The sequence below is a fragment of the Dasypus novemcinctus genome, chromosome 17 (genome assembly GCF_030445035.2).
Source record: "Dasypus novemcinctus isolate mDasNov1 chromosome 17, mDasNov1.1.hap2, whole genome shotgun sequence".
Lineage (NCBI taxonomy): Eukaryota > Metazoa > Chordata > Mammalia > Cingulata > Dasypodidae > Dasypus > Dasypus novemcinctus.
The window spans coordinates 2,242,826-2,267,334 of NC_080689.1; the positions used below are offsets into that span (position 1 = coordinate 2,242,826).

At 66.8% G+C, this 24,509-nt stretch overlaps 1 protein-coding gene across 1 annotated transcript in view; it reads right to left on the minus strand.

The window, feature by feature from the left end:
- LOC101443231 (two pore channel protein 2-like) overlaps nt 1–23,514 on the minus strand; it is a 36,994-nt gene extending 13,480 nt beyond the window's left edge. Inside the window, exons 1-10 of the mRNA XM_058278082.2 lie at nt 23,385–23,514; nt 15,818–15,900; nt 14,829–14,943; nt 12,136–12,264; nt 8,976–9,092; nt 8,777–8,895; nt 8,518–8,619; nt 7,462–7,588; nt 5,827–6,028; nt 263–407 (exon numbers count right to left, since the gene is read on the minus strand). Of these exons, the coding sequence (XP_058134065.1) occupies nt 263–407; nt 5,827–6,028; nt 7,462–7,588; nt 8,518–8,619; nt 8,777–8,895; nt 8,976–9,092; nt 12,136–12,264; nt 14,829–14,943; nt 15,818–15,900; nt 23,385–23,441 (1,196 nt within the window). The 5' untranslated portion in view covers nt 23,442–23,514. The remainder of the gene's footprint in view (nt 1–262; nt 408–5,826; nt 6,029–7,461; nt 7,589–8,517; nt 8,620–8,776; nt 8,896–8,975; nt 9,093–12,135; nt 12,265–14,828; nt 14,944–15,817; nt 15,901–23,384) is intronic.
- Between the last annotated feature and the right edge of the window lie 995 nt (nt 23,515–24,509).

The following is a 24,509-nucleotide window of genomic DNA, read 5'->3' on the forward strand; positions in this document are numbered from 1 at the left end:
CCCGACTCCCGCGGCCTCGGGGGCCGGGCGCTCCGTGGCGCAGGCGGGCTCGGCCCCGGCTCGGGACGCAGGTCCAGCCTGCGGCTGGTCAGCGTCCCAGGACATGGCGCAGAGGGGAGCCCGGTCGACCCGGCCGTCTCCTCGCCCCGCGGGTAAACCAAAAGCGCCAAGCAGCCGGCCGCCAGCGGCGACGACAGGGCGCGTGCCACCCCCCGGCCCCGAGGCTCCCGGCGGCTCTGGGGGCCCAGCTCGCCCCACTTGCCTGTGCCGGACCACCGCGTGGACGAAGCGGCTGGCCGGGGCGCCGTACACGCGCGGCACCCACGCCTCCAGGGGGTGCGTCCTGGCGCTGATGGCGACCACGCGGATGTTGAGGAGGTCGGGCAGGCGCAGGAAGTTGGTTTTGTCTGCAACGCACAAACAACCCCCAAATCCACGGCCCCTGTGACCGGCGCCCCGAGGCTGGCGTGGCGCCCGCCCCACTCCCAGCTCTGCACGGCGCGGGCGACGAGCCGAGGCCCCCACAGGCCCCCAGCATGGCAGGGCAGCCCAGAGCCCCCCGGCCTCAGCCCTGAGCCGCCCGTCAGCACCCGGGCCCGAGCATGGCGGCTGGCAGGCGCGCGTGGCCCTGCGGCGTGGCTGTCTCCAGGCTTGGGGGCCTCGCCCACTGTCCTTCGGGCTGGTGTGCTAGCCACACCCTCCCGAGCCCCCACCCTGTGTGCCCTTCTCGGAACGTGCGCAGACCCCACAGCTTCCCCGAGGGGTTTCCTCTCCACCCAGGAGTGCAGCAGGTGCTTCTCGCCTGACCGACGGACCCCTGCTCTCCCCAGGGGGCCAGCCCCTGCCCTCCCCGCGGCCCCTGCTCCCCCCCCCCCCCCGCCCCTGCCCTCCCCGCGGCCCTTGTTCTCCCCCCCCAGCCCCTGCCCTCCCCACGGCCCCTGCTTTCCCCCTGGCCCCCGCTCTCCGCCCCCCACCCGTTGGGTGGGATCTGACTGCGCGTCAGCCGGGCCGCTTCCCACGCCTGTTAATGCTCGAACTTCCCGCAGCCCCTACGACTTGAAATGCACATCAATGATGACACCAGGACGGGCCAAGAGGGCTGCTACTTCTCTGAGAGCTAAGCCGAACGTTCTGGCAACTCTAAAGGAAATGTTAAAATAAACGGCAGGTGCCAGTCAGGCCGCTAGGAAGCGGGGCCTGCCACGCGAGGCTTGCCCTCCTGGGGTCTGCTGAGCTTGGACGTGGCGGAGGCACATTCGCGTGGACGACTGAGTTAGGGCCACGTGGTTCTGCCCTCAGCGTGAATGTGCGTTTGGGGTTCGGATGGCCTGAGGCCGTTACCACGAGGTTGGAGTTTGGTGCTTCGTGAGGGGTTTGGGAGAGGAAAGCTGTAGGAGAAGAAAGCTCCAGAGGAGGCAGCCACCTGCCACGAGAACCAGCAGCTCCGGGACAGCTTCTCGTGAAGCTCCTCGTCTAACCGGGTCACAGTGACCACGAGGCAGCTCGGGGTCTGAAGGGAGACGGGGGTTCTCCCAAAACAAAGACGGCAAGGCAAAGGCCTTACACTGCAAGTGTGCTATCCTTAGGAAACCAAGCTGCCCAAACCAACAAAAACACTCACCAGGCTGGAAGGAAACAGGAATTTTAAGCTCAACAATCATTGTCTTTTCAAACACTATCAGAACAAACTCTTAGCTTGCACAAATGCATTCTACGTGCTAAAAAATTCAAGGGTTGACTGCCGCAGCACACGCCCGCCACATCAGACCCTAAATTATCACGTTGGTGATAAAGCCCAAAAGCATAAATTACATAAACACAATACTAATTTAAATAGTATTTTTAGATTCTAAATTTAAAGAAAATTAGATGGGAACCAAGGGATTCTAACTTTAATGTTCTTAGTATCCCTGCAAACTTTAACAAAGAATGAAAAATGTACATCAACAGTATGTCAGCAATTAGTTGCAAAAAGGCCATGGGGGGAGGTAGGGGGAAAAAGTAAGCCTAAATTATTTTCTGTGGTAAAAATGACACATTTTTAAAATAGGGGGAAGCGGACTTGGCCCAGTGGTTAGGGCATCTGTCTACCACATGGGAGGTCCGTGGTTCAAACCCCGGGCCTCCTTGACCCGTGTGGAGCTGGCCCATGCGCAGTGCTGATGCGCGCAAGGAGTGCCCTGCCATGCAGGGGTGTCCCCTGCGTAGGGGAGCCCCACGCACAAGGAGTGCGCCCCGTAAGGAGAGCCGCCCAGCGCTAAAGAAAGTGCAGCCTGCCCAGGAATGGCGCCGCACACACGGAGAGCTGACACAACAAGATGATGCAGCAAAAAGAAACACAGATTCCCATGCCGCTGATAAGGATAGAAGCGGTCACAGAAGAACACACAGTGAGTGGACACAGAGAGCAGACAACTTGGTGGGGGGGGAAGGGGAGAAGAAATAAATAAAAATAAATAAACCTTTTTAAAAAATAGGGTTAGAAAATAAAAGTCACAGGACTTTTAACTATGAATTACAACGTTATAAAATCACTTTACAAATTAAATACAAATAACTTTAAGATTTTCATCTGGGGAGCAGATGCTCAGTGGTTGAGCACCTGCTTCCCATGACAAGGTCCCTGGTACCTCCTTAAAAAGAAATTAATCCACATTTTATTTAACGTTCCCAATAAAGGAAAACGAATAAATTAAATCATTTTGTGACTTCAGAGTTTGAAGTGGGGCTTCATGTCTTTTTCCTGATTTTATTCCGTGTAAATACAAAAGACAAAGACTGCATTTAACTCAGGCAGGGCTTTCCCTGGAGAGGCTGTGCGGCTGCGCCGGGCCCTCTGCTCGCCGTGCTCTGCCCCCAGGCTCGGACCCGGCTGAGCGCAGCCGTCCCCCGGAACGCGGCTCTGGAGCCGTCGGGCTTTAACGCGTGACGGTGCAGAAAGGCCTTCGCGGGGGGGGGGGGGGGGGGGGGGGGGGCCTGTAAACCGCACAGGACGTGAAAATCACACGGCCTGCAGGCGCCACCCAGCCCAGGCTGCGGCGTGCGGGGTCACGCTTCCGCGCAAATCCCTGTGGGGACAGCAAAGCCGCTGCACACGTGTCTCTGAACTCCACCTCGACTGTGGGACTTGGGGCTAGTGGACACCAAGGCCGGCAGCCAACGGCACGTGCTGACTTTGTCTCCTGGAGAAAGAAAACCCACGCCTGCGTGTACCCCGGCGAAAACGACATGTGGTACAAAGCTTGCCGTACAATGGGCTGGAGAACATTAATTTTGCTGAAAACGGCGTTCTCAAGCTTTACGTTAGGCCGTTGCTCGGCACACTGATGCGCACGACTGCGCGTCCACAGCACATCATGTTCACGTCACCAGGTAAAACCCAGGACGACCCGTCAGCGCCCCGGGAGGGGCCGGCTCTGCGTCCTGCGCAGCAGCAGCCCTCGGCTCTCACCGCTGCCCAGCGCCTGGAGGGACAGAGTCCTGTGCTGGGCTGCTGCCGGCGTGACCACGTTCCGTGGCACTTCCGGGGCCATGGCCACGCCTCGCCCTGGCTCACCTACCCCCCGCCACCAGCCACTTGGAGAAGTCGCCGCCCAGGGGCAGAGCCCACGGGCAGAGCAGAGCAGCTGGGGCTTCCGTACTGTCTTCACGGGAACTGCCGCCCTCCCACCCACGCAGCCCGTGGGGAGACGCTTGCCCACGTGGCGCTGAGGAGACCCGGGGGCGTTTGGAGCACTCCGGGCCACGCACGCAGTCCTCCCGCCGTGGCGTGCGCCCACGTGGGCAAGCTGCCAGCACCGCTCACGCGGCTCACCTCTCGGGGAAACCCGTCACTTGTCAGAGTGACCGTGTGAAAAAGGAAGGCTGTTCCCCGAGCCTGGCCCCGGCAGTGCCCCTCTGGACACACACGAAGGCCGCACGGGGCGCCACGGCGGCTGACAGCAGGCCCCTGAAAGCCCCTTCCCGGTGCTGGCATCCTGCCTTGTCAAAGCAACCCGGGAATACGCTTCAGAGAAAAACCACGAAGAAAGCGCGCAAGGCCCCAGAGATTCACCAGCGTCGTCACCGTCCAGATCATCCAGAACAGCAGAAACCACACACCCTGTAGCAGTCTGATGTGGTTAGGAATTCCGAAAATAGATAACAGATTATATTTGTGATCTGGTCTGTACCTGGGCGTGATTGAGTCACAATTAAGGCTGTGATGGGGCCATGTCATTAGGGCATTGAGTCCCTGCCCCTTGGTGGGTGGGACTCACAGATAAAAGGCCTGGCCAAGGACAGAGTGGGCAGTTTTTGATACTACAGTTTGATGCTGAAGCTGGAGCCCCGGGGAAAGAGACAGAGCCCTTCACCTGACAGTCTACAGCTGACCTTGTGGAGAAAACAGAGGAGCTGAGCCCAGAGGAACCCAGGAAGCCTGAACCCCGCAGCCGTCGGCAGCCACCTTGCTCCAGCACGTGGAGATAGACTTCGGTGAGGGAAGTAACTTATGCTTTATGGCTGGTATCTGTAAGCTCCTACCCCACATACATACCCTTTATAAAAACCAACCCATTTCTAGTATTTTGCATCAGCGCCCCTTTCGCTGACTAATACAAACATCACAGGGGAATTCTCAAAAACCGAGGGGCCGGAGTTGGGGCACCTCTGGGCTGAAGGGCCGGGCTCAGCACCCCTGGTTCTTGGCAACCCAAGCCCCCACCCCTGTCCTCAGATGGGCGCGGCTGGCACCACTCGAAGGTGGTCCCGGGACCTGTGTCAGCCCAGGCAGTTGCCCGCCCTCCACGAAGTACAGAACGGGGAGGAATTTAATAGCCACTGGGCAGGGTCACTCCACGCCTGTTGGGTGTAAAAAGGGGAAACTGGCACACGTGCGCTGCCAGGCTCACTGGAAGAGGTGGGCCAAGGCCGACGTCCATCTCAAGCCAAAACTGGTGGCACGACGTTGGCCTCCCCGGCCCACACGCGGCCCGCGCCAAGCTCCGCTGTACGAAGGCCGCTTCCACCCGTCACCCCTGCCGCCTCCCTCAATCTGGGGAGTCTTTGTCTCATTCAAATCAACACCTACTTACAATCGTGCCTGCCGGTCAAACCTGCCGTGTTGGTGTTTTCCCACCCAGACTTGGAACTGGTGAAACGAGGGCACCTACAGTTCAGGGCATACTTTAGTCACCCCACATTATTCTGAGTTGCTGCCTCATCTTCACCACCATTTTTTAACGCCATTAAGTGACTCTCAGAATTTGGGGCAGCTTTGCAGGAAGGCCTCGGAGTCAGAGGCCTCTGCGCTTTCCAACTATGTGGCCTTGGGCAAATTAATTAACCTCTCTGAGTCTTGGTTTCCTTAGTGACACATGAGGATAACAAAGACCCCCAGCTCCGTGAGTCTGAGAGGAGAGAACATAAACACAACATACGAAAAACCATCGCACGATGCCTGGCACAGAATCAGCGTGGGGGGGTGCTGGGCCTGTGGCGACTGCTACCAACCACAAGTACGCGACGCTTTAGGCTATTTTCACCTTCTCGCTTTCAGGCCCTACGCGCAGTTCTGGTAGGGACACGCAGCTCTCGCCATCTCAGCTGACTTCCCTAAGGCAGAACCCCAAAAGCAGCAGGCCGGGGCTCCGGGGGCCCCCCGTGCTCGCCTCACGTGGCTCTCGCTGCACGGGAGCCGGCACACGCAGCGGGAGGGCACGTGCCTCGCGCCGTGTCGCCGTGGGGTGGCTTTCCACGGATTTGCTGGTTTAAAGAACAGGGCCCAGCGTCGGCCGGCGCCCGAGAAGCCCGAAAGCTGGGTGGGGGCCAGGCCGCGGCGCTCACCCACGTGGCCCGTCCGGCCGTCGTCGCAGATGCGCAGCAGGAGCTCTAGGTGAGACGCGCCCAGGCCAGGCACCGCGGCCCTCACCAGCCGCTTCCACGTGGCCTCCTCGACCACGGACTCGGAGCCCGCCTGCACTTTGAGGAGGTTGAAAGCCGCCACCATTTTGTGACGCTTCAGGTAAGCCAGCTGGCGAATCTCGTTCTGTGAAAAGCAGAATTCTGGGTTTTTTTAACAGAAAGATTCAGGAAAGCCTCATTTCTTCACCCCAAATGTTTCAAGGTTGCTGAAGGGCAGAGGAGAGCTCGCTAGTGGTCTCGAGTCTCGGTCACGCCCAGTTCCAGGCTGGGAATGAGCGGAACTGCTCCAAGCAAGGAGGAACGTGGGGCCAGAGGAGCTGGGGGGGAAACTGAGGCACAGGGGAGACAGCTGCAAATGCCATGTGTGGGGTGGGGGCCAGAAAGGAGGGAGCCAGGAGAGAGACCCAGGGAGAGACCCCAGGAGGGACCCCGGGAGAGAGACCCCAGGGAGAGGCCCCAGGAGGGACCCCAGGAGGGACACCGGGAGGGACCCCAGGGAGAGGTCCTGGGAGGGACCCCAGAAGGGACACCGGGAGGGACCCTAGGAGAGAGACTCCAGGAGGGACCCCAGGGAGAGACTCCAGGAGGGACCCTGGGAGAGAGACCCCGGGAGAGACCCCAGGAGAGAGAGACCCCAGGGAGGGAGAGGCAGCGCCACCTCCAAAGCAGGCGAGGAGGGGGCGTCAGGGCCGCGCACTGGGCCGACGCACCAGGGGGAGAGCGGGCCGCCCACACCAGCCCCCGCCCACAAGGGGACAGTGGCCCCCCGTGGCCCGCCCTCTGCGCCCCACGGCTCATCCCCCGGCTGCCCGCACGGCTGGACTGCAAATCTGTAACGAAGGCCGGTCCCCACCAGCCTCGACCCTCAGCACCCCGTTGGCCCCACTCCCCAGCACCCCTAGCCCGGGCGCTGACCAGGCCACCTTCCGGAAGGCTCTGCAGATCGGGACCAAAACACCAGCTCCTCCAGGGGGAGGGCAGAGCGGGGGCTGTGGGCACGAGGCATGGGGGGGGGCCTGGCCGCGGCCAGCGGGACGGCAGGGCGGGGAGCCCCGGCAGCCGCACCCCAGGCCCCCGCCGCCCCTCCTTCCACAGCCGCGGCCTTCACGCCCCCCGCCCTCCCCTTGCCCCCCGGCGGGACGCCTCCCTGAGCCATCAAGACTCGGAGCAGGTGCAGGAGGCCGCGGGAGCGCGCTGCGCGGTGCGTCCTAAGGAGGCCGCCCTATGCGCGCCGGGCAGCGCGGTGGCCGTGGGGGACGCAGGCACACGTCCAGGCGCCACGAACCACCCCCTGCCTCGCGTGGGCGTCGGCAGGACCCCGGGGGGGGCGGGGGGGCTGAGCCCTGCCTCCCCCACGAGGCCCCGGCTCGAGCCCGACGCCTCGAGCCCGACGCCTCCTGGAAAGGAGCAAGCTGCGGGCCCTCGGGGGGAGCGCCGGACTCGGGGGCCCCACCCCGCGCTGGCCCTGCCCGGGAGCCCCGAGCCGCTGGGCATCCAGAGCGAGGGCCCGGGGCAGCGCGGGCCCCGGGCAGCACCCCGCCCGCCCGCCGCGCCCACCTTCAGGTGCCTGCGGTAGTTGTGGTAGACGACGGCGAGGAAAACCGACACGAACACGTAGGTGTTGACGACGACGAAGGCGGCGAAGAACAGGCAGGCCCAGCGGCTGCGCTCGTAGGCGGGCACCCTGGGGACATGGGGACACGCTCAGCTGCTGCCCGCCGCGCGCTCCCAGGACCTCCTCCCGCTGACACCCGCTCGGGGCGCCGAGAGGCCCCGACCCTGCCGCCGCCGCGGGCTGCCCCCCACGGCCCCGTGCCCCGGCGAGGCCCAGCCCTGGGGGGCCCGGGGGGCCTCCTCCGCGCTCGGGCAGGGGCGGCCGGCCTGGAACTGAGGGAGTCTCCAGTGTGGCTCGGGAAGCCGGCCGCCCCGGCTGGGGCCAGGCAGCGCCCCGGGGACGACGTGACGCAAGCGCCACGCCAGGACGGGAGGCGTAAGCCTGGACGGGGCCCAGCCTCCTTTCGGGCGGCAGCGGGGGTGCCGGCGCCGCCGGCAGGACGGGGTCAGAGGGCCCGCGGGGAGGCCCCTCGGGGGACCCTGCTGTCGGGGCCCAAGCGGAGGCGGCCGATGCCCCCACACTGCGAGGGGCAGGTAGGGCCCCCCAGGAGCGCGGGGTGGGGGCTGGCGACTGCAGCCGGGGAGCCAAGTGCCCGGTTAGCGACCTCAGCCCGTGAAGAAGGGAAATCCACGATGAGGGGCCAGACGCCGCACGCGCGTCCCCCACGGCGGGGAGACCACCTCGGCGCGCTACCCGCCTTCCCCGTTCGATTTAGCCAGGAAACCACAGCAACGCTCAGGCCGGGCCGCGGTTTTCCTAGACGGCTACAGTGTCAGGCTCAAGGCCCAGGGAAGGAGGCCGGAGGTTTAAGACGCGTCTCGGGAGAGGCTCCTCTGACGCCGGGTTTTTTAGGCGTTCACCTGTACGCGCAATTCTAGACGGACAGGGCAGGCTACCGGGAGCGCGAAAGCCTCGGGTTCTTCACTTTTCTCACAAGGACCACGAATAAAAGAAAACGCCTGTTGCCGCCTGCCTGCGCGGCGTGCGGGGCTGCGTACATGACGTCGGGGCTGTTGGCCGTGGTCACCAGCACGTAGAGCTCGAAGATGGACTCCAGGAGGCTCGAGAAGTAGGGCGACCCCTGCGCCGTCTTAAGGCCCCTGCAGGAGCCGCCCGTCGTCAGAGCCCACGCCCCTGGGCCACACCGTGGCCGACACCCACGTCCCGCTGGGCACACCGTGGATGCCGACGCGGGGATCAGCCCCAGTAACGGACGCGGCCGCCCGAGCGCGGGGGGCCCCTCCGGAGCGCGCTCACCTGCCCCCGAAAAGCTTCAGCGCCATGAGGGCGAACAGCAGCAGGCTGAACAGGAACAGCAGGAGCACGCGGAGGACGTCGGGCAGCGCGTTCCGGAGGCTGCGCAGCGCTCGGCGGATCTGCGGGGGCAGCCCGTGCTCCGTGCCCAGGAAGCCAGCGGAACCGCGCCGCCCGCGGCGCCCGCGAGCCCCATCCTCACCTGGCGCCCGTCAGGGAAGTTAACGAGGAAGACGGGCCGCAGGGCCCTGGACCACCGGACGCCGCGGATGTCGGCGACGGCCAGGGACCCGTAGATGACCAGGTCGGCCAGGGTCAGCTGCGGGGACACAGGCGCGGCAGTCAGCACCTGACCGGCAAGGGACGCGGTTCTTGCCCGGGCCGGAGCGCGCCATCCGTGATAGGAGAAGCACGGCGCCCACCCTGTCGCGGCGCCAACAGCGGCTGGCCCCGGGAGCCTGCTGTGCGCCAGGGAAGAGAGCAAGGCGCTGGATGCCCGGAGGGCGAGCGGCCGCCCTGGCCGCACCACCAGGACGGGCGAGAGAGGGCCAGGGCACAGGCCGCCCGACGTCGGCCCTCCGTGCCTTCCACCTGCCGTGGGAAAGAGGGTGCCAGCCTGGCAGGAGAAGGGAGGGTGCCCAGGAAACAAAACCTGCCCACTCCGCTTCCGTCGGGTTTGTGATCACCTGAGCACAGGGCGAAGGAAGGGCCCGGCGCGTTCTAGGAAAACGTCCTATTAGAGACAACCGAGCACCGAAGGAACGCACTGCTTCTTGGTGTTAGGGCACCGGGGGTCCAGTAAGCCTCCTCCCCTAGGGCACGGGGAGACAGCACAGGTGCGCGGGAGGCTTCGGGCTCCCCGAGGGCGAGGGTCGCTGGGGAGGCTGCATGGAGGAGGCGCTGCTTGGCGACCTTAACGCAAAGACGGAGCTTTAAAAGCGCACGGCGGGCGGGGGCCGGCAGGCAGACGTGCCCGGGGGCCGAGGGGCCTCCCCGGAGAAGAGCCGCCGCCGCACAACTGGGGAGCAGCAGGTCCCGGAAGCGACGAGGGTGGCACGTGTCTTCGTGGCCAGGCTAGGGGAGGTCGCGCTCATTCCCAGGGTGTGGGCGCAGGCGCCGGACACACGGGACGGGGGACGACCGGCCTCGCTCGGCTCTGGCTGCGCGCTCCGGGAGAGCAGAGCAGGACAGCGCGTCTCCAGAGCAGCAGAGAGCAGGAGGCAGGGATGGCAGGCACGGGGGGCCGGGCAGGCGGGGGGTGCAGGGGACAGGGTGAGGGCGGGGCGGGGGGTGGGAAAAAGGGAGGGGCCCAGGGCCGCAGACCAGGGCACGGCGCCGGCTCCGCCCGGGTGCGTCTGAAGGGGCACCTGGCCCCACCTGGCCTTGAGCGGCCCGAGTACCTGCTCACGCGGGCTGCGCCAGGTGTGTCAGGACACCTGCCTGGGGGGACCGGCGGCAGGAAGGGCGGGGGGCCGGAAGCCAGGCTGGCACTGATCAGGGAGGTTGAGCCGGGGGTCCCTCCAGCTCGTGTGCCCGTGCCGTCAGGGTTTCTCTCTCTTTCAAAAGCAAGCCCCCCCTTGTTCTTACAGTGCCCCCCTCCAGCTCCCCCGCCCCCTCCGCTGCCTCAGGCTGAGCCCAAACCTGCAGTCAGAGGCACTGCCCAAGGTCAAGTGTGCTCGTTGCGTGGTCGCAATGAAAAAGAAGATATTTCTAACAATAAGGAACGTTCAGGCGCTCTGCGCATCCTGGGGCTCCAAACAAGTGTAGAGACTGGAGGGGGAGAGACGGTGGGCATTCCAGACCACGGGGTTGGGGACACTGAGGCAGCGCGCTGGGTGGGCGGGAGCCTGGCTGGGGCCATACGAAAGGGCTCGGAGGCCCGGGCAGCCAGGGTGCCAGCAGGGAGGCCGCGCTCCCAGGGGCAGCTCCGGGGCACCCGGACCCCGGCTGGGAAGGGCGAGCGCAGCAGCCCCGTGAGGGTGGGGGCCAGGTCGCCACAGGGCCACAGGGTCACGGGACGCAGGGCCACAGGGCCACAAGGACACGGGAACTCAGGGACACGGGGCCCCTGCCTGGCCTGAGGAGAGCGCGGGGAGCCGTGGGGGGGACATGGCGCAGCCTGACGCGGGGGCTCGGGGAGCCCGCGTGAGCGCGGCGAGGGGCGGCCGTGCGGTGACGGCTGCGGCACCCGGGCGGGCAGGTAAAGCGCCACAGCCCCAACCCAGCACCATCTTGGAGCACCCGCACGGCGCACGGTGGGGAAACGACCCGCAGGCGGGTGCCACGGAGAGAGGGAACTTGGGGGAAGTGGAAGCAGGCCCAGCCCGGGACCCCCGGCCCCGCGGAGCGGGCGGGCTCGGAGAACAGAGGCTAAAGGCCGAGCCTGGGGTGAGCCGCGGCCCCGCTCCGGCCCCGCCCCAGCCGCGGGGTGAACACCTGCTCCGCGCAGCACCTGCCTCACCGGCCGGCCTCCGGGCACCGCCGGCACACGTCCCTCCAGGGGCTCCCAGGACGCACGGCCCTCCTGCTGGAGCTGGACGGACCGCGGCCGCCCATGTGTCCCCTGCTGGACGGACCGCGGCCGCCCATGTGTCCCCTGCTGGACGGACCGCGGCCGCCCGTGTGTCCCCTGCTGGACGGACCGCGGCCGCCCGTGTGTCCCCTGCTGGATGGACCGCGGCCGCCCGTGTGTCCCCTGCTGGATGGACCGCGGCCGCCCGTGTGTCCCCTGCTCCCTGACTTAAGCCTCCGGCCTCTGCCAGGGCCGGCACCTCCGCCCCGTTCTCCCGGCTGCGCGGCCTTTTGACTTAACACCCCTGGCGTCAGGGGAGCCGCGGCCTTGTCTTTCAATGTCAAGCTCACCCTGACCGCCCCGAGGCTGTCTCTGAACGCACCCCAGGAAGGAAAGTCGGGGTCCGGGGCCCGGGAAGTGGGGGCTGCGCTGCTGGGGCCGGGCCATCTGCGAGCCGCCTCGCTGGGCGGAGAGGTGACCCGCGGCATCCTGCGGCCCCTCGAGGCGCGTCCCCGCGTCCCCGCATCCCCGCACCAGCGCGCCTGAACCTCCTCGTGAACTGCCTTCACGGGGTTCCAGCGCGTTTTCCTCTCGGGGTGCCTCGACCTCCTCTAAACCGGAAGTGCTCCTGATGGGGTAGGGCACGCCCCGTCCTACCTCGGCCCTGCTGCTTCTCTGGCGAGAGGTCGGGTGCAGCTTTGCTCCGGGCGTTGGCGCCCCGAGGCCCGTGGTTTTAAGGCCAGGCCTGCCTCGTCACCCCCCGGCCGTGCCCGTGCCCGTGACCCCGGCCCCTGCTCCACCCCGCCGCCCCTGGCCGTGCCCGTGACCCTGCCCCGCCGCCCGCGCTCACCGCGAGGGCCCCCACGATGCAGACGTTCTTGGTGTCCCTCCAGAACGCCGTCTGAGGGGTGACCTTCGCGAAGTGGACGAGCCTCCCGAGGAACGCCGCCAGGCAGAGGAGCTCTGCGCCCACGGTGGCCTGCCCCGGGGAGAGAGGCCGGTCACACCTGCCGCCCGCAGGCTCAGCTCGGTCCTCGCGGAGCACCTGCCACCCCTGCAGTCAGCAGCGCTGAGGTTCACTGGCCGTCACCGCAGAGCCCAGCTGCTTGGACGGTTTCCCCCTTAGGAGGAGGAGAGCCCCTGCGCCACGCACTCCACGGCCCGAGCTGGCAGGGCCACCGGGGGAACCGAGGCAGCAGGACGGGCCAAAACCCCTCCAGGGTGGGCAGCAGAGGTGGGGGGCAGGGGCAGGCGGCAGGGGCGGGATGGCAAGGGTGCAGTACAGAGGTGCGGTGGCAGGGGTGCGGTGGCAGGGGCGCGGTGGCAGGGGCGCGGTGGCGGGGCGGGCAGCAAGGACGGGCTGTAGGGGTGGGCAGCAGGGGGGCGGTGGCAGGGGTGGCAGGGGCGGGCGGCAGGGGTGAGGTGGCAGAGGTGGCAGGGGCGGGCGGCAGGGGCACGGTGGCGGGGGCGGCAGGGGCGGGCAGCAGGGGTGTGGTGGCGGGGGTGGCAGGGGTGGCAGGGGCGGGCGGTAGGGGTGGCAGGGGCAGGCAGTAGGGGTGCGGTGGTGGGGGTGGCAGGGGCGGGCGGCAGGGGTGGCAGGGGCAGGTGGCAGGGGCGCGGTGGCAGGGGTGGCAGGGGCGGGCGGCAGGGGTGTGGTGGCGGGGGCAGCAGGGGTGCGGTGGCGGGGCGGGCAGCAGGGGCGGGCTATAGGGGCGGGCGGCAGGGGTGCGGTGGCAAGGGTGGCAGGGGCGGCAGGGGCGGGCGGCAGGGGTGCGGTGGCGGGGGCAGCAGGGGTGCGGTGGCGGGGCGGGCAGCAGGGGCGGGCTGTAGGGGCGCGGTGATGGGTGGCAGGGGCGGGCGGCAGGGGCGGCAGGGGCGCGGTGGCAGGGGCACGCAGCAGGCGTTCACGCGCTGGAATCCCCCGTGTCCAAGTCAGAGGCGTGTTCCGAAACGGGCTCTCCCTGGAATGCCACTGCCGCCCCCGGGAGGGGAGGACCCGCCGACTGCAGGCCGGGGAGTTTGCCTGTGAGCCCCGGCACAGGGGCACCTGCCTTGGTCAGCCGGGGGGGGGGACAGCAGGGTGGCCGGAGGCAGGGAAGGGGGCAACAGGCTTAGCTCGCAGGAGGGAAAGGTCTGGAGAGAGGGGCCAAATCCTGGGGGGGGCAGGGACGGAGGGGCCGCTGGGGGGGCAGGAAGGGAGGGGCCGCTGGGGGCCCTGGGGGAGCGGGCGGCCCGGCCCTCAGCCCCAGGCCCTGGGCGCGGACGTGGCTGCGGCCCATTCAGCGTCCGAGCCAGGCCTGCTAAAGGGCCTGGGCGATGCCGGGACACGCCGCTGGAGCAAGGTGTGGCCGCGCTGGTCTGGGGCCAAACCCCCGAGAACATGCCAATTTCAGATTTCATGAAATTCTGGCCAAAGGACCGTCCGAGAGCTGGCAACTCGCCCCGCACTGCCTGCGGCCCCAAGAGAAGGGCAGGAAGGCAACCCATGCAGGCCCGGCGCCAGGCTGGAGGCGGTGACGAGGCAGCGCAGGCCCCCGTCGGCCTCGCTGGGCGCACAGCCCTGCTTCCTCAGGGGAACCCGCTAACGACAGCGTCTTGGTCGTATGGAAGCGCGGCCCGCACTTCCCGTCTCCGCTCCCACGCAGGCCCCCTCCGCGAATCCGGGCCGGGGCCGACAGGACACCAGCGCGTGGGACACGGGCAGGGCTCGGCGTGCCTGCCCGCCGGGACGCCCCTTCTCGGATGCGGGCCCCCGCGCCATGCCGCGCGGCCGAGCGGGAGAGGGTGGGCGCTGCGGGCCCCTCGCCGGCCGAGCTCCCGGCCAGCAGCCCCTGCCGGCCACCGGGCGCCCGGGAGCTCACAGACGCCCACTGCCCCGCCAGGCCCCGCGAGCACACACGCTGCCCCGGGGAGCCCAGCCCGCCCTCCGGCCACAGCGGCTCACGAAAGGCCGCTGCTGCACTCAGAAGCCGGTGGCGGTGAACTCGCTCCGTCCACGGGCCGGGTGGCGAGTACACGTGGTGGGAGGCCACGGGGAGGCTGTCAGGAAGTAAAGCCTGGGGCGCCCCACGTGAGCCCCGACGGACGGCCACCAGGAGGCCGCGAGGCAGAGGGGGGCAGCTGCTCGGAATGGACAACCGTCAACCAGCCGGTTCACCGGACGTTACTCAGCATCACACGCCCGGCCTCCGACACCAGTAAACACCCTAACAGTTACGACCCCCAAAGAGCGGGAGGCTTGGAGGTGCAAACAGGCCACGCCCCCACGATGGAGCACTGACATCCAACAAATGCGCGCTTCAAACATCATTGTACCATCTCTACCAGGTTTTTGCTAGTGTGCAGAGAACAAAAACTTCCATTTAAAATGCCTTTTTAGAATGGATGGTAGCATCAGCTCAGTGAAGAAGCAAAATTCTTCCAACCCCATCAAGAAAAATAAAAGCCAATTCATGTTTGTTCAAAGTTGAGAAGAAACAGAAGAGGCGTGAGGCCCACGGGTGTGCGACAAAGTCCGTGAGCCAGTCCCCGGCTGACGCTTACCGAGGCAGGCAGCGGGAGCAGCGCCGGCTCCTCGAACAGCGCAAGAGAAAGGTCCAGAAAAATGAAGAAGTAGGTGGCTGCTCGCATTGCCCAGTGGTTATAAAAGTAGTAAAGTCTGCAGGGAAACAAACAGAGGAGGTTACGGGCTGTAAACAAGCCCGAGGGAGGCGCGCCGGCACTTCTCTTTAAAAGACAAATGGTAGGTAAAATCAAGAAGTTACGGCTTCGGCCGGATTTCCTTTAAATTCCAGGAAGTCAGGGCATCACTAACTGATCTCTCACGCCAACATGCTTTTCAGAAAAAGCAGCAAGATATCATCACATCTCAGCACCTTATCTCGACCATCTCGACTCGAACTCGTACCTTCCTCGTGGGGCTAAAGGGCGCTTTCCGAGGCCTTCCTGGACCCAGGGGCCAGCCCTCAGGTAAGGGCTGAGCACCGCGCTGGGCGGCCCGGCGGAAACGCACACCTCACCTAAAACGCGGGGTCGGGGGCCCTCGTGGCCGCGCCATGCTCTGCCCAGGAGGCACCCCCAGACTCGCTGGCGGAGGCACTGAGGCACGGGCTGGCGATAAACGTCTTTTCTTACCCCGCCTAGTGTTTGGTCTCAGGTCAGGCCCTCAGGGTGACGGAGAACAAGCTAATGCGCAGGAAAAGAGCCACCGGCTGGCACGCCGGGCGCCGGGCCGCGGAGCAGCTGGCTGAGCGCCTGCTCCCCGCGCGAGGTCCGGGCTCCACCCGACAGCTCCAGGGGGCCGGGGGAGCCGGGGCAGGACGGGCCGCTCCACCCGGCTCCCCACCCGCCTCCCGCGGCGTCCTGCGCGGCTCTGCTCCGAGCCCCGGACGGCTGCGTCTCTGGGTGTGCGCCGCCGTGTTCTAGTAGCTCTAAAATAGTGGATTTTATCCAAACCCACACGCCACACCGAATCGGCGTCTTCGGGGCCGGCCCCAGGGGCGCAGCAAGCAGCGGAGGACAGGGGTCCTTACCTGACGGCCCGGGGCGACGTCTCAAACAGGACGTTCCTGTTGTACTGGGCGTCGGACACGTAGGCCGCGGCCAGGAGGAGGTCCTGGGAGGAGGAGTGGGCAGGGGGCGTCGGCGCCGAGCCCCCGGGAGCGCGCCCCGCCCCTGCGCAGGGCAGGCGGGCAGGGGGCGTCAGCACCGAGCCCCCGGGAGCGCGCCCCGCCCCTGCTCAGGGCAGGCGGGCAGGGGGCGTCAGCGCTGAGCCCCCGGGAGCGCGCCTCCACCCCTGCGCAGGGCAGGCGGGCAGGGGGCGTCAGCGCCGAGCCCCCGGGAGCGCGCCTCCACCCCTGCGCAGGGCAGGCGGGCAGGGGGCGTCAGCGCCGAGCCCCCGGGAGCGCGCCTCCACCCCTGCGCAGGGCAGGCGGGCAGGGGGCGTCAGCGCCGAGCCCCCGGGAGCGCACCTCCACCCCTGCGCAGGGCAGGCGGGCAGGGGGCGTCAGCGCCGAGCCCCCGGGAGCGCGCCTCCACCCCTGCGCAGGGCAGGCGGGCAGGGGGCGTCAGCGCCGAGCCCCTGAGAGCGCGCCCCGCCCCTGATCAGGGCAGGCGGGCAGGGGGCGTCGGCGCCGAGCCCCCGGGAGCGCTCCTCCACCCCTACGCAGGGCAGGCGGGCAGGGGGCGTCGGCGCCGAGCCCCCAGGAGCGCGCCTCCACCCCTGCGCAGGGCAGGCGGGCAGGGGGCGTCGGCGCCGAGCCCCGGGAGCGCGCCTCCACCCCTGCGCAGGGCAGGCGGGCAGGGGGCGTCGGCGCCGAGCCCCCGGGAGCGCGCCTCCACCCCTGCGCAGGGCAGGCGGGCAGGGGCGCCGTGCCCAGGTCCACCAGGGGCTCCGGGGAGGCGTCTGGGCCCCACACCTGGTGCAGCAGCTTCTCCAGGCACCTCACGAGCGGGCGCTGCCTGGCCTGGCGACCTCTGACCCCGCCCCTGCCCGGGGCACGGCGCCCCACGCGTGCGCTCGCTCAGAGCAGCACCGTCTTCCTAGGAGACAGGCTTACTCTCTTCACGCGGGACCCGCGGCATCTTTCCTCGACGGCCTGCGCCTGCCTCTACTTACCCACCGCCCTTTCCTACCGCCTTTCGCCAGGCGAAGGTGTGCCGAGCACGGCGCTGAGGGCAGGCCGGGCCCTCTACGGTCTGAGAGGTACCACCAAATGCCGGGGCTCCTCCAAACAGCACCTGGACAGGTGCCTTCCTGTCCCCACCAACACCGATGCCACTTTAACTGACCACTAGCAGCCGAGGGTGTCGGGAGGCGGCTGGTTCGCGTGTCCCGCTCCCAGCCCGCGCGCACCCCCGTGGAGCTGCGGCCACGGCCTCCACGCGTCCGAGCCTGCCTGAACCCGGTGAAGCACGCAGGTGGCTGGCTGCGTAGACCTCCTGCCACCTTAGAGGGAGCCGGCCCCTGCCCCTCCACTGGCTCACCCAAGCTCCTCCTCGGGAGGGAGGCGCCGCTGCCACGCGGGAGAAAGCGCTTCCCGCCGGACAAGCCCGTTTTGGAGGTGCGTGAAGTATGCCGTTTATGCGTGCCGCGTAGACCCATTTCAGAAGTGTACTTAGCACTTTCAGTTTGTGGGAATCCTCTTGAACCACGTTATGCTGCATTAAAGCAGTTAAGATTTGTCCTTAAATAGACATTGCATCAGCTAAAGAACACGAATGGCAAAAAGCAGCTGAAAAGACGCCCAAGCCCGTTCACACGCCCTGCTAGGACGAGCACGCGGAAAGCTGACCTCCGCAGGCTGGCCAGGGCGTGGGCGACCGGGCTCTCCGACGCCGCTGAGGGAGAACGTTCTCAGCAGCTAAGAGCCGAAAGCCGGCAACGATCGAGATGTCCAGGAGAGGGGAGGGGGCAAGCAAGTGTGATGCGTCTGGACCCGGGACCCTGCTCGGCAAGCGCCCATGAGCACACGGCGTGGAGCCCAGCCCCCGGGAGACGGGCTGCTGCCCGACCCATCTAAGTAAACCCTCGAAAGCGCCGACGAAGCCCCGGGGCAGAGCCCGAGCAGTGCGCGGCCAGGGCCCCCTCGTGCCGCCCGCCTGGGTCCGGGGCGGTGTCTCGGGGAGCAGATAAGAGCCCGGCGCCTGTCTGGGTGCTGCCGTGGTGGTTTCAGCCTCCGCCCCGAGGGCGCACGATGCGCAAACCTGCCCCCGAGCAGCTGCCCCGGGATGGAGAGATGTGGGCCGCAGCCCGACCTTAGAAAGACGGCCCTTGATCTCAGACGGCAAATAACGGAAGCCTTGGTGTCTGAGCGCCTTCTGGCCTCAGCGTGGCCTTTTGGTAGGTGACGGGGACTTTCCAACGCCCCTTGTCACGCGAGCTCGGCCCTGCTGTTTAAAACGCCGCTGCCTTGCTCTCAAGCTTCGGCAGCTTCGCCTTTCTTAACAGGCGTTACATTTCTGACCCCGACCCGTGTCCTTTCCAAACCTCGCCCGCGCCCACTTCTTCCAAACTTTCCAAACTTCTTTCCGCGCCCACGTGAGTGCACCTCCCGTGCTCCTGCCCCTTCACCTGGGAAAAAGGCCCTTGGCAGACGCCCTGCCGAGAGCACCCTGCTTGTACTAGGGTCGTTGGTATCTTCCCCTCTGTTGCCACCCAGGCCAAGGACGTGGCACGGCTGGACCCGCCCCGCCAAAGCCGCCCAGATGTCCAGGCACCGTGGCCAACGTCGACCCCGCCGCAGGCGCCCCCACGGCTGCAGGCCTTGAGGCCGCAGCCCCCCAGGGCAGGCACTGCTACCTGGGGCGTCAACTCCATGGCACATTAGATTACCCCCCGCCCCCCGAATATAGGGGAGGCGGCCTCAGGGTCAACTCTAAGCTCCAGGTGATGCCAGCCAGCGGCAGGCAGGCTGGGGACCCCCGGTCTAACACGTGGCCATTTTACAGCCGCCTCGAGCAGGCCTCTGTTCTCACCGGGCCCTCACAATCGACTTCTCTTGATTTTCTTTTTCTCTTCTGCACGTCCTCCTGGCATTTCCTTTCCTCTCCCATGATTTGGAAATGCACTTAAGACTTTTCCATTTTCACCCCCAACTTTGGAAGCCTCCATCCGGAGAATGGGGAATCCCTGAGGATGCATTTAGATGCAAAATAGTAACGGCAAAAAGAGGACTCGGAGTGACTCAAGCCTGACGATGTTGTCCCAGGGCAGTTCAGCTCTTGGGCAGACTTCAGGCAGGGTCTGACAAGTGACTCCCCCGCCTCAGCAAGGCCCCAGGGGCTGGGTGCTGGGTAGCTGGTGGGCCAGGGGGTGGGGGCTGGAGGGCTGTGGGGCTGGGGACTGGGGGGTTAGAGGGCTGGGGGGCTGGGGGCTGGGGGCTGAGGCCGGGGGGCTGGGGGCTGGGGCTGGGGGGCCGGGGGCCCAGGGAGTCGGGAGCTGGTACAGCCTCAGTGCAGCAGGAAGGTTTCTCCAGGCCTGCTGCCCCCACAGCCACCTGGGAAGGAGGGGAGAAGGCTGCTGGGGGGGGGCACAGGAAGGGGGGGCACAGGAGGGAGGGGGCACAGGAGGGAGGGAGACGGTTCCAGAGCCCTCGGTGGAGCAGGCAGCTCTTCCCCGAAGCGCCAAGCAAACCCCTTCCCCAGTCTCACTGGCCGTAACTGGGTATTTGGCCAAATGATCAAAAGCGCCAAAATCTCCAAGTCAGTCTTGAGAGAACAAGGACTGTTGACAGAAGTTCTCTGAAAACAGCCTTAAGCCTGGTTTAGTGAGACCAGAGAGCCAGAACACCTCGAGGCAGAGCTTAGCTTAAGTTTTAAGTTGACATCCGCCCCGCATGGGCTTTTCTCACCAATCCCAATCCTAGTGCTCCTTCCTCTGTCGCCTCCTCCTCCCACAGGCCCCACCACACCCAGATGCCCAGGTGAGCGCTCCCCGCCCCCACAGCCGGATGCCCAGGTGAGCGCTCCCCGCCCCCACAGCCGGGTGCCCAGGTGAGCGCTCCCCGCCCCCACAGCCGGGTGCCCAGGTGAGCGCTCCCCGCCCCCACAGCCGGGTGCCCAGGTGAGCGCTCCCCGCCCCCACAGCTGGGTGCCCAGGTGAGCGCTCCCCACCCCCACAGCCGGATGCCCAGGTGAGCGCTCCCCGCCCCCACAGCCGGATGCCCAGGTGAGCGCTCCCCGCCCCCACAGCCGGATGCCCAGGTGAGCGCTCCCCGCCCCCACAGCCGGATGCCCAGGTGAGCGCTCCCCGCCCCCACAGCCGGATGCCCAGGTGAGCGCTCCCCGCCCCCACAGCCGGATGCCCAGGTGAGCGCTCCCCACGCCCACAGCCGGATGCCCAGGTGAGCATCCCCGCCCCCACAGCCGGATGCCCAGGTGAGCGCTCCCCGCACCCACAGCCGGATGCCCAGGTGAGAGACCTCTCTCCTCCCACCCAGAGATGCCCAGGCGAGAGGGAGAGCCATGCTTTGCCCCTGTGGCCCCCATTCAAAAGCTTCAAGAGACTTCTTTTGCCGAGAAAGACTCCTTTTTGCCCACAGAATCAAGCCCAAATTCCGGGTTCAGAACTTGGGGGCTCCACCGTCCCCCTCTACCTCTCTCCAACTCCATCTCCCATTCCTTTCCCTACACGAACTCTCTTTTCTGGCCCAAACCAGGCCCTGCTGTCCACTGGCCCCTCAACTGCCCCACCTCCGGCCGAGTTCAGGCTCGCCTGAGACCACATGTACAGGCTCCACGCCCCTCGCTGAAGGCCACGTCCAAGGCCACGGGGCTGCACCCTCCACTGAGGGCCACCTCCCAGTCCACTCTCTCAGGGCTGCGATTCCAGCAGCCTCAGTTTCCACACAGAAAAGGCCGTCTGGAGAAGCCAGGCTGAGGCCTTCCCGTGACGCTTGGGCAGGGGGCACAGCTGTCGTGGCGAGAAGTGAGACAAGGGGGCCACGTGACGTCAGCATGGATACCTCCAGTCCCATCTTTGGTTTGGCCTAGAGAGTAGTTTTTGGGTGCTGGCCACTAATTCACATTTTTTAAAAACTGGAGCTTGCTCAAAAGCGTGAACTTCTGGTTTCTCGAGCGAAGCTCCTGACCTCTGGCCGCTGTGGCTGTTCAGTTCGCCCTCGCCCACCACCCTGATGGCAGCCACCTGGACAAACACCACCGCTTCCCAAAGCCTGTGGGTGGGCTGGGCGGCGAGCGAGGGCAGCCCCCCACGCCAGCCCCCCACGTCATCCGGGGCTCCCTCACCTGGTGGGGGCCGGAGGGCCCCAAGGGCACCAGGAGGTCCGGGCCCCAGGCACTCGCCACGCCCCTGCTGTAGCTCAGCTGCTCGAGACCCAGCGGCTGCTCGAGACCCAGCGGCCAAGGCCGCTTCCCGGGCTGGGGAGAGCAGCTCCACCTCTTTTTTTTTAATGCCTTTTCCTTAATTTTTGCCTTTTTTTTTTTTAAAGATACATAGATCACACAAAAATGTTACATTAAAAAATATAGGAGGTTCTCACATGCCCCATTCTCCACCCCACTCCTCCCCATCAACAGCCTCCCTCATCATGTGGCACCGTCACTGCATCTGGTGAACACATCTTGGAGCACTGCTGCACTGCATGGATAGTGGTTTACACTGTAGTTCACACTCTCCCCCAGTCCACCCAGTAGGTCATGGCAGGATACATAATGTCCAGCATCTGTCCCTGCAGTATCCTTCAGGACAACTCCAAGTCCTGAGAACGCCCCCACATCACAGCTCTTCTTCCTGCTCCCTGCCCTCAGCAACTATAGAACTACTGACTCGAGCGATGGAAGAAACCGTGTCATTGATGGGGAGACGGTGGCCCCGGGAGTTGCTGAGGGCCCCACCTCCTGATGCAAGGAGCTGCAGAGGCACCTTGCAGGGCCTGCCTCCAGGGGCCCGCTGGCCACCCCCAGCCGCCCAGGGCCCAGCCCTCCCCTCCCCCAGGACTCAGGCCTCCCCCCGCCCGCCCCTCAGGCTCTGTGGCCTCGTCCCTGCGCCCTCCCACTAACGACTGCATCTTCGGCAAGGAGCGTCCCCTGGAAGGGACCCTGAGGGACCTGAGAGCGAGACAGGCCAGTCCTAGAGAGGGAGGCACACTGCACCGAGAGGGCGACAGCGTGGGGCCAGCTCGGGACACGGCCCTGGGCTCTGACTGTCCACGCGGCCCCGGGGAGCTCTAAGGTCCCCCCACACAGAGGCCGCTCCAGGAGGGCTGGGGCCTGGCCGCAGCTGAGCCATCCTCTGGGAGCTTCCGGGCAGCGGCCACCGCCAGCGAGGCTGGGAGTCACCAGCCCTGGGTGATTCCCTCAAGGCTGAAAGTGCTGACAGATTCACCAAAGCCGCAGCTGCCCCCAGCCCCTGCCCAGAGCACCTCCCCCCAGCACGCGGGTCAGAAAAGCGACAGAAGGGACAGGGGCCGCGCGTCAGGGGACGAAGCCCCAGCTAACTTTTCAGGAAGGTCACCTGGTGCTACGGGCCACCGAGTGCCCGACGTCAGAGCCCGGGACGGGCGGCGCTGGTTTAATGATTTAATCAGGCCGTTCTCTCCAAAAGCAAGGGGTTCCTGCCGAAGGGGCTGGCTCCCCGACTTCAGCCTGTCCTCCTCGGGGAGCCCTCTGAGGGCCCAAGACAAGGACGTGGGGCTCCTGGCGCCATTCGCTTGGCAAAGACTCGCCCAGAAGTCGGGGCTCTGCCGTGAGCAGCCCACCCTGCCTTTCTTGGGGTCTCGGGTTCTTCATTTTTCACATTTTAAAAAAACCAGTCTTTTACTCTGAGAAAGCAGTATGATGGACACAGTGGGGGACAGCCACGGGACCCGCTCGAGAGCTTCCTTTTGGAAAAAACTGGGGATCACAGGCAGTGGTTCTGCAGCGTGGGGGGGATGGAGGTAGGGTCCAGGGCCCCTGTGGCCACAGCTGGCTCCTTTCCTCCAGTGCCGGCTCCCTAAGGGGTGGGCTGCGGGCCTCTACACCTGTCACCTGCTTACACCTGTCACCTGCCTACACCTGTCACCTGCCACCTGTCTACACCTGTCACCTGCCTACACCTATCACCTGTCTGGAGAAGTCAGGCTCCCCAGGAGACGCAGGCCAGGGAGGGGGAGCCCCAGCACGGGGCTTTTTAGCAGGCGCACAGCCTCGGCGGGGAGCCCTCCAGGCTGCTGTGGGACCCCCGGGGGGGGGGGGGGGGGAACCGCGCGGCCCGGAGCCGAGAGGGCCCCCGGCAGAGCACCCGAAAATCCCCGCTCTGCTCCTCAAACGTGGCCGCCGGGGGCCCGCGGGGCCGGGACCCAGTGGCTCGCGGAGGGGCTGGGGGCGCGGTGCGGGAGCCCCTCCTCTCCTGCCCGCGCCGCCTCGGAAGTCTGGTCCCGAGAAAGGAGCGGCCCCAGGGGCGGCGGGGCGCTTCCCCCCAAGCCACGGGACCCCGGGGCCGCCCTCGGGCCCCGCGCCCTGCCCCTGCCCGCGCCGCCCGGGGTGCGGGGGCCGGGGGGGACCCGGGGTGCGGGGGCCGGGGGGGACCCGGGGTGCGGGGGCCGGGGTCAGCCTAAGCCCGCGCGGCCGCGGTGGGGGCGGCGGGCGGCCCCTTACCTCCGGGGTGGGCGGCTCCTTGGGGCGCGCCCCCCCGGCTCGGCAGGCTCCGGGCATCGCGGCGGCCGGCGGGGGGCGGCGGGGACCCCGGGTGGACTGTGCCCTCAGCGCGCGGACCGGCCTGGGCGCGTGACGGTGGCTGCGACGGCGGGGGCGGGACGCGCGTGGGGCCGGGCCGGGGAGGGGGAGAGGCCGGGGGCGGGGTCTCCCGGGCCCCCAGCCCTGGCCTGGGCCGTCCCACCGGGGGGCGAGCGTCCTCCCTGCACAGGGAGCAGGCAGGGGCGCAGCCCCGGGACCCGCTGGCGCCGCGGGGGTGGGGGCACTGGGCGCCCCTTCCAGCCCGGCCCGGACCTCCCGGTGGCCGAAGCCGCCGACTTTCCAAGCGCCCAGAGGCCGGCTGTCCACGGGCTCCTGCCTCGCGTCGCCCTGAGCTGAGACGAGGCCCGCTGAACCCGCAGGCCAAGCCTCACCCCAGGCCCCAGGGTGCGGGGGGCCTGCGGGCCGGGACCCCCTGCCCCGGCCGGGCAGCCCTGAGCGGGTGGGGGGCTGGGGCTGCACCTGCTGCGGCCCCGGCTGTGCCCCCCGGGCCCCGTGCGCGCCTGAGGCCGGGCCAGCCAGAGGGGCCCAAAGTGGGATCCAGAGCCCCGAGCGCCAGGGAGAGGCGCGGTCCAGGGCAGGGGGCTGAATTCCTCCAGAGTCCACGGAGGGGCCGGCCCTGCCAGCCTGTGCTGCAGACCCACGGAGAGGTCAGAAAATTCCAGACGTTTGCTTAAGCGGCTCCAGCCCTGCCCTCCCCCGGGAGAGGGGGGAGACTTAGTGCTGACCTAACATATCTGTACATGAGTTACTCTCATCTCAAGGCTGTTTAAACTTAAATAGGGAATTGCAGGACAAACTCGACAAGGCAAGTTTATTCTGTAATATCCCTTCTGTCCCCACCGTTGTTAATTTCCAGGCGTAGGAGCCAGAGCTCCAGGCCACCTCAGGGCTCCCCCAGCTCTCCACACCCAGCCCTGCCCACAGCCTCCCTCGGCCCAGGAGAGCCCTGAGTCCAGTCAGGGTCAGGAGAAGCCCCTGGGGAGGAAATGGCGGAGGACTCGGGAAACCTTCTTAGGTTCTGGTGGT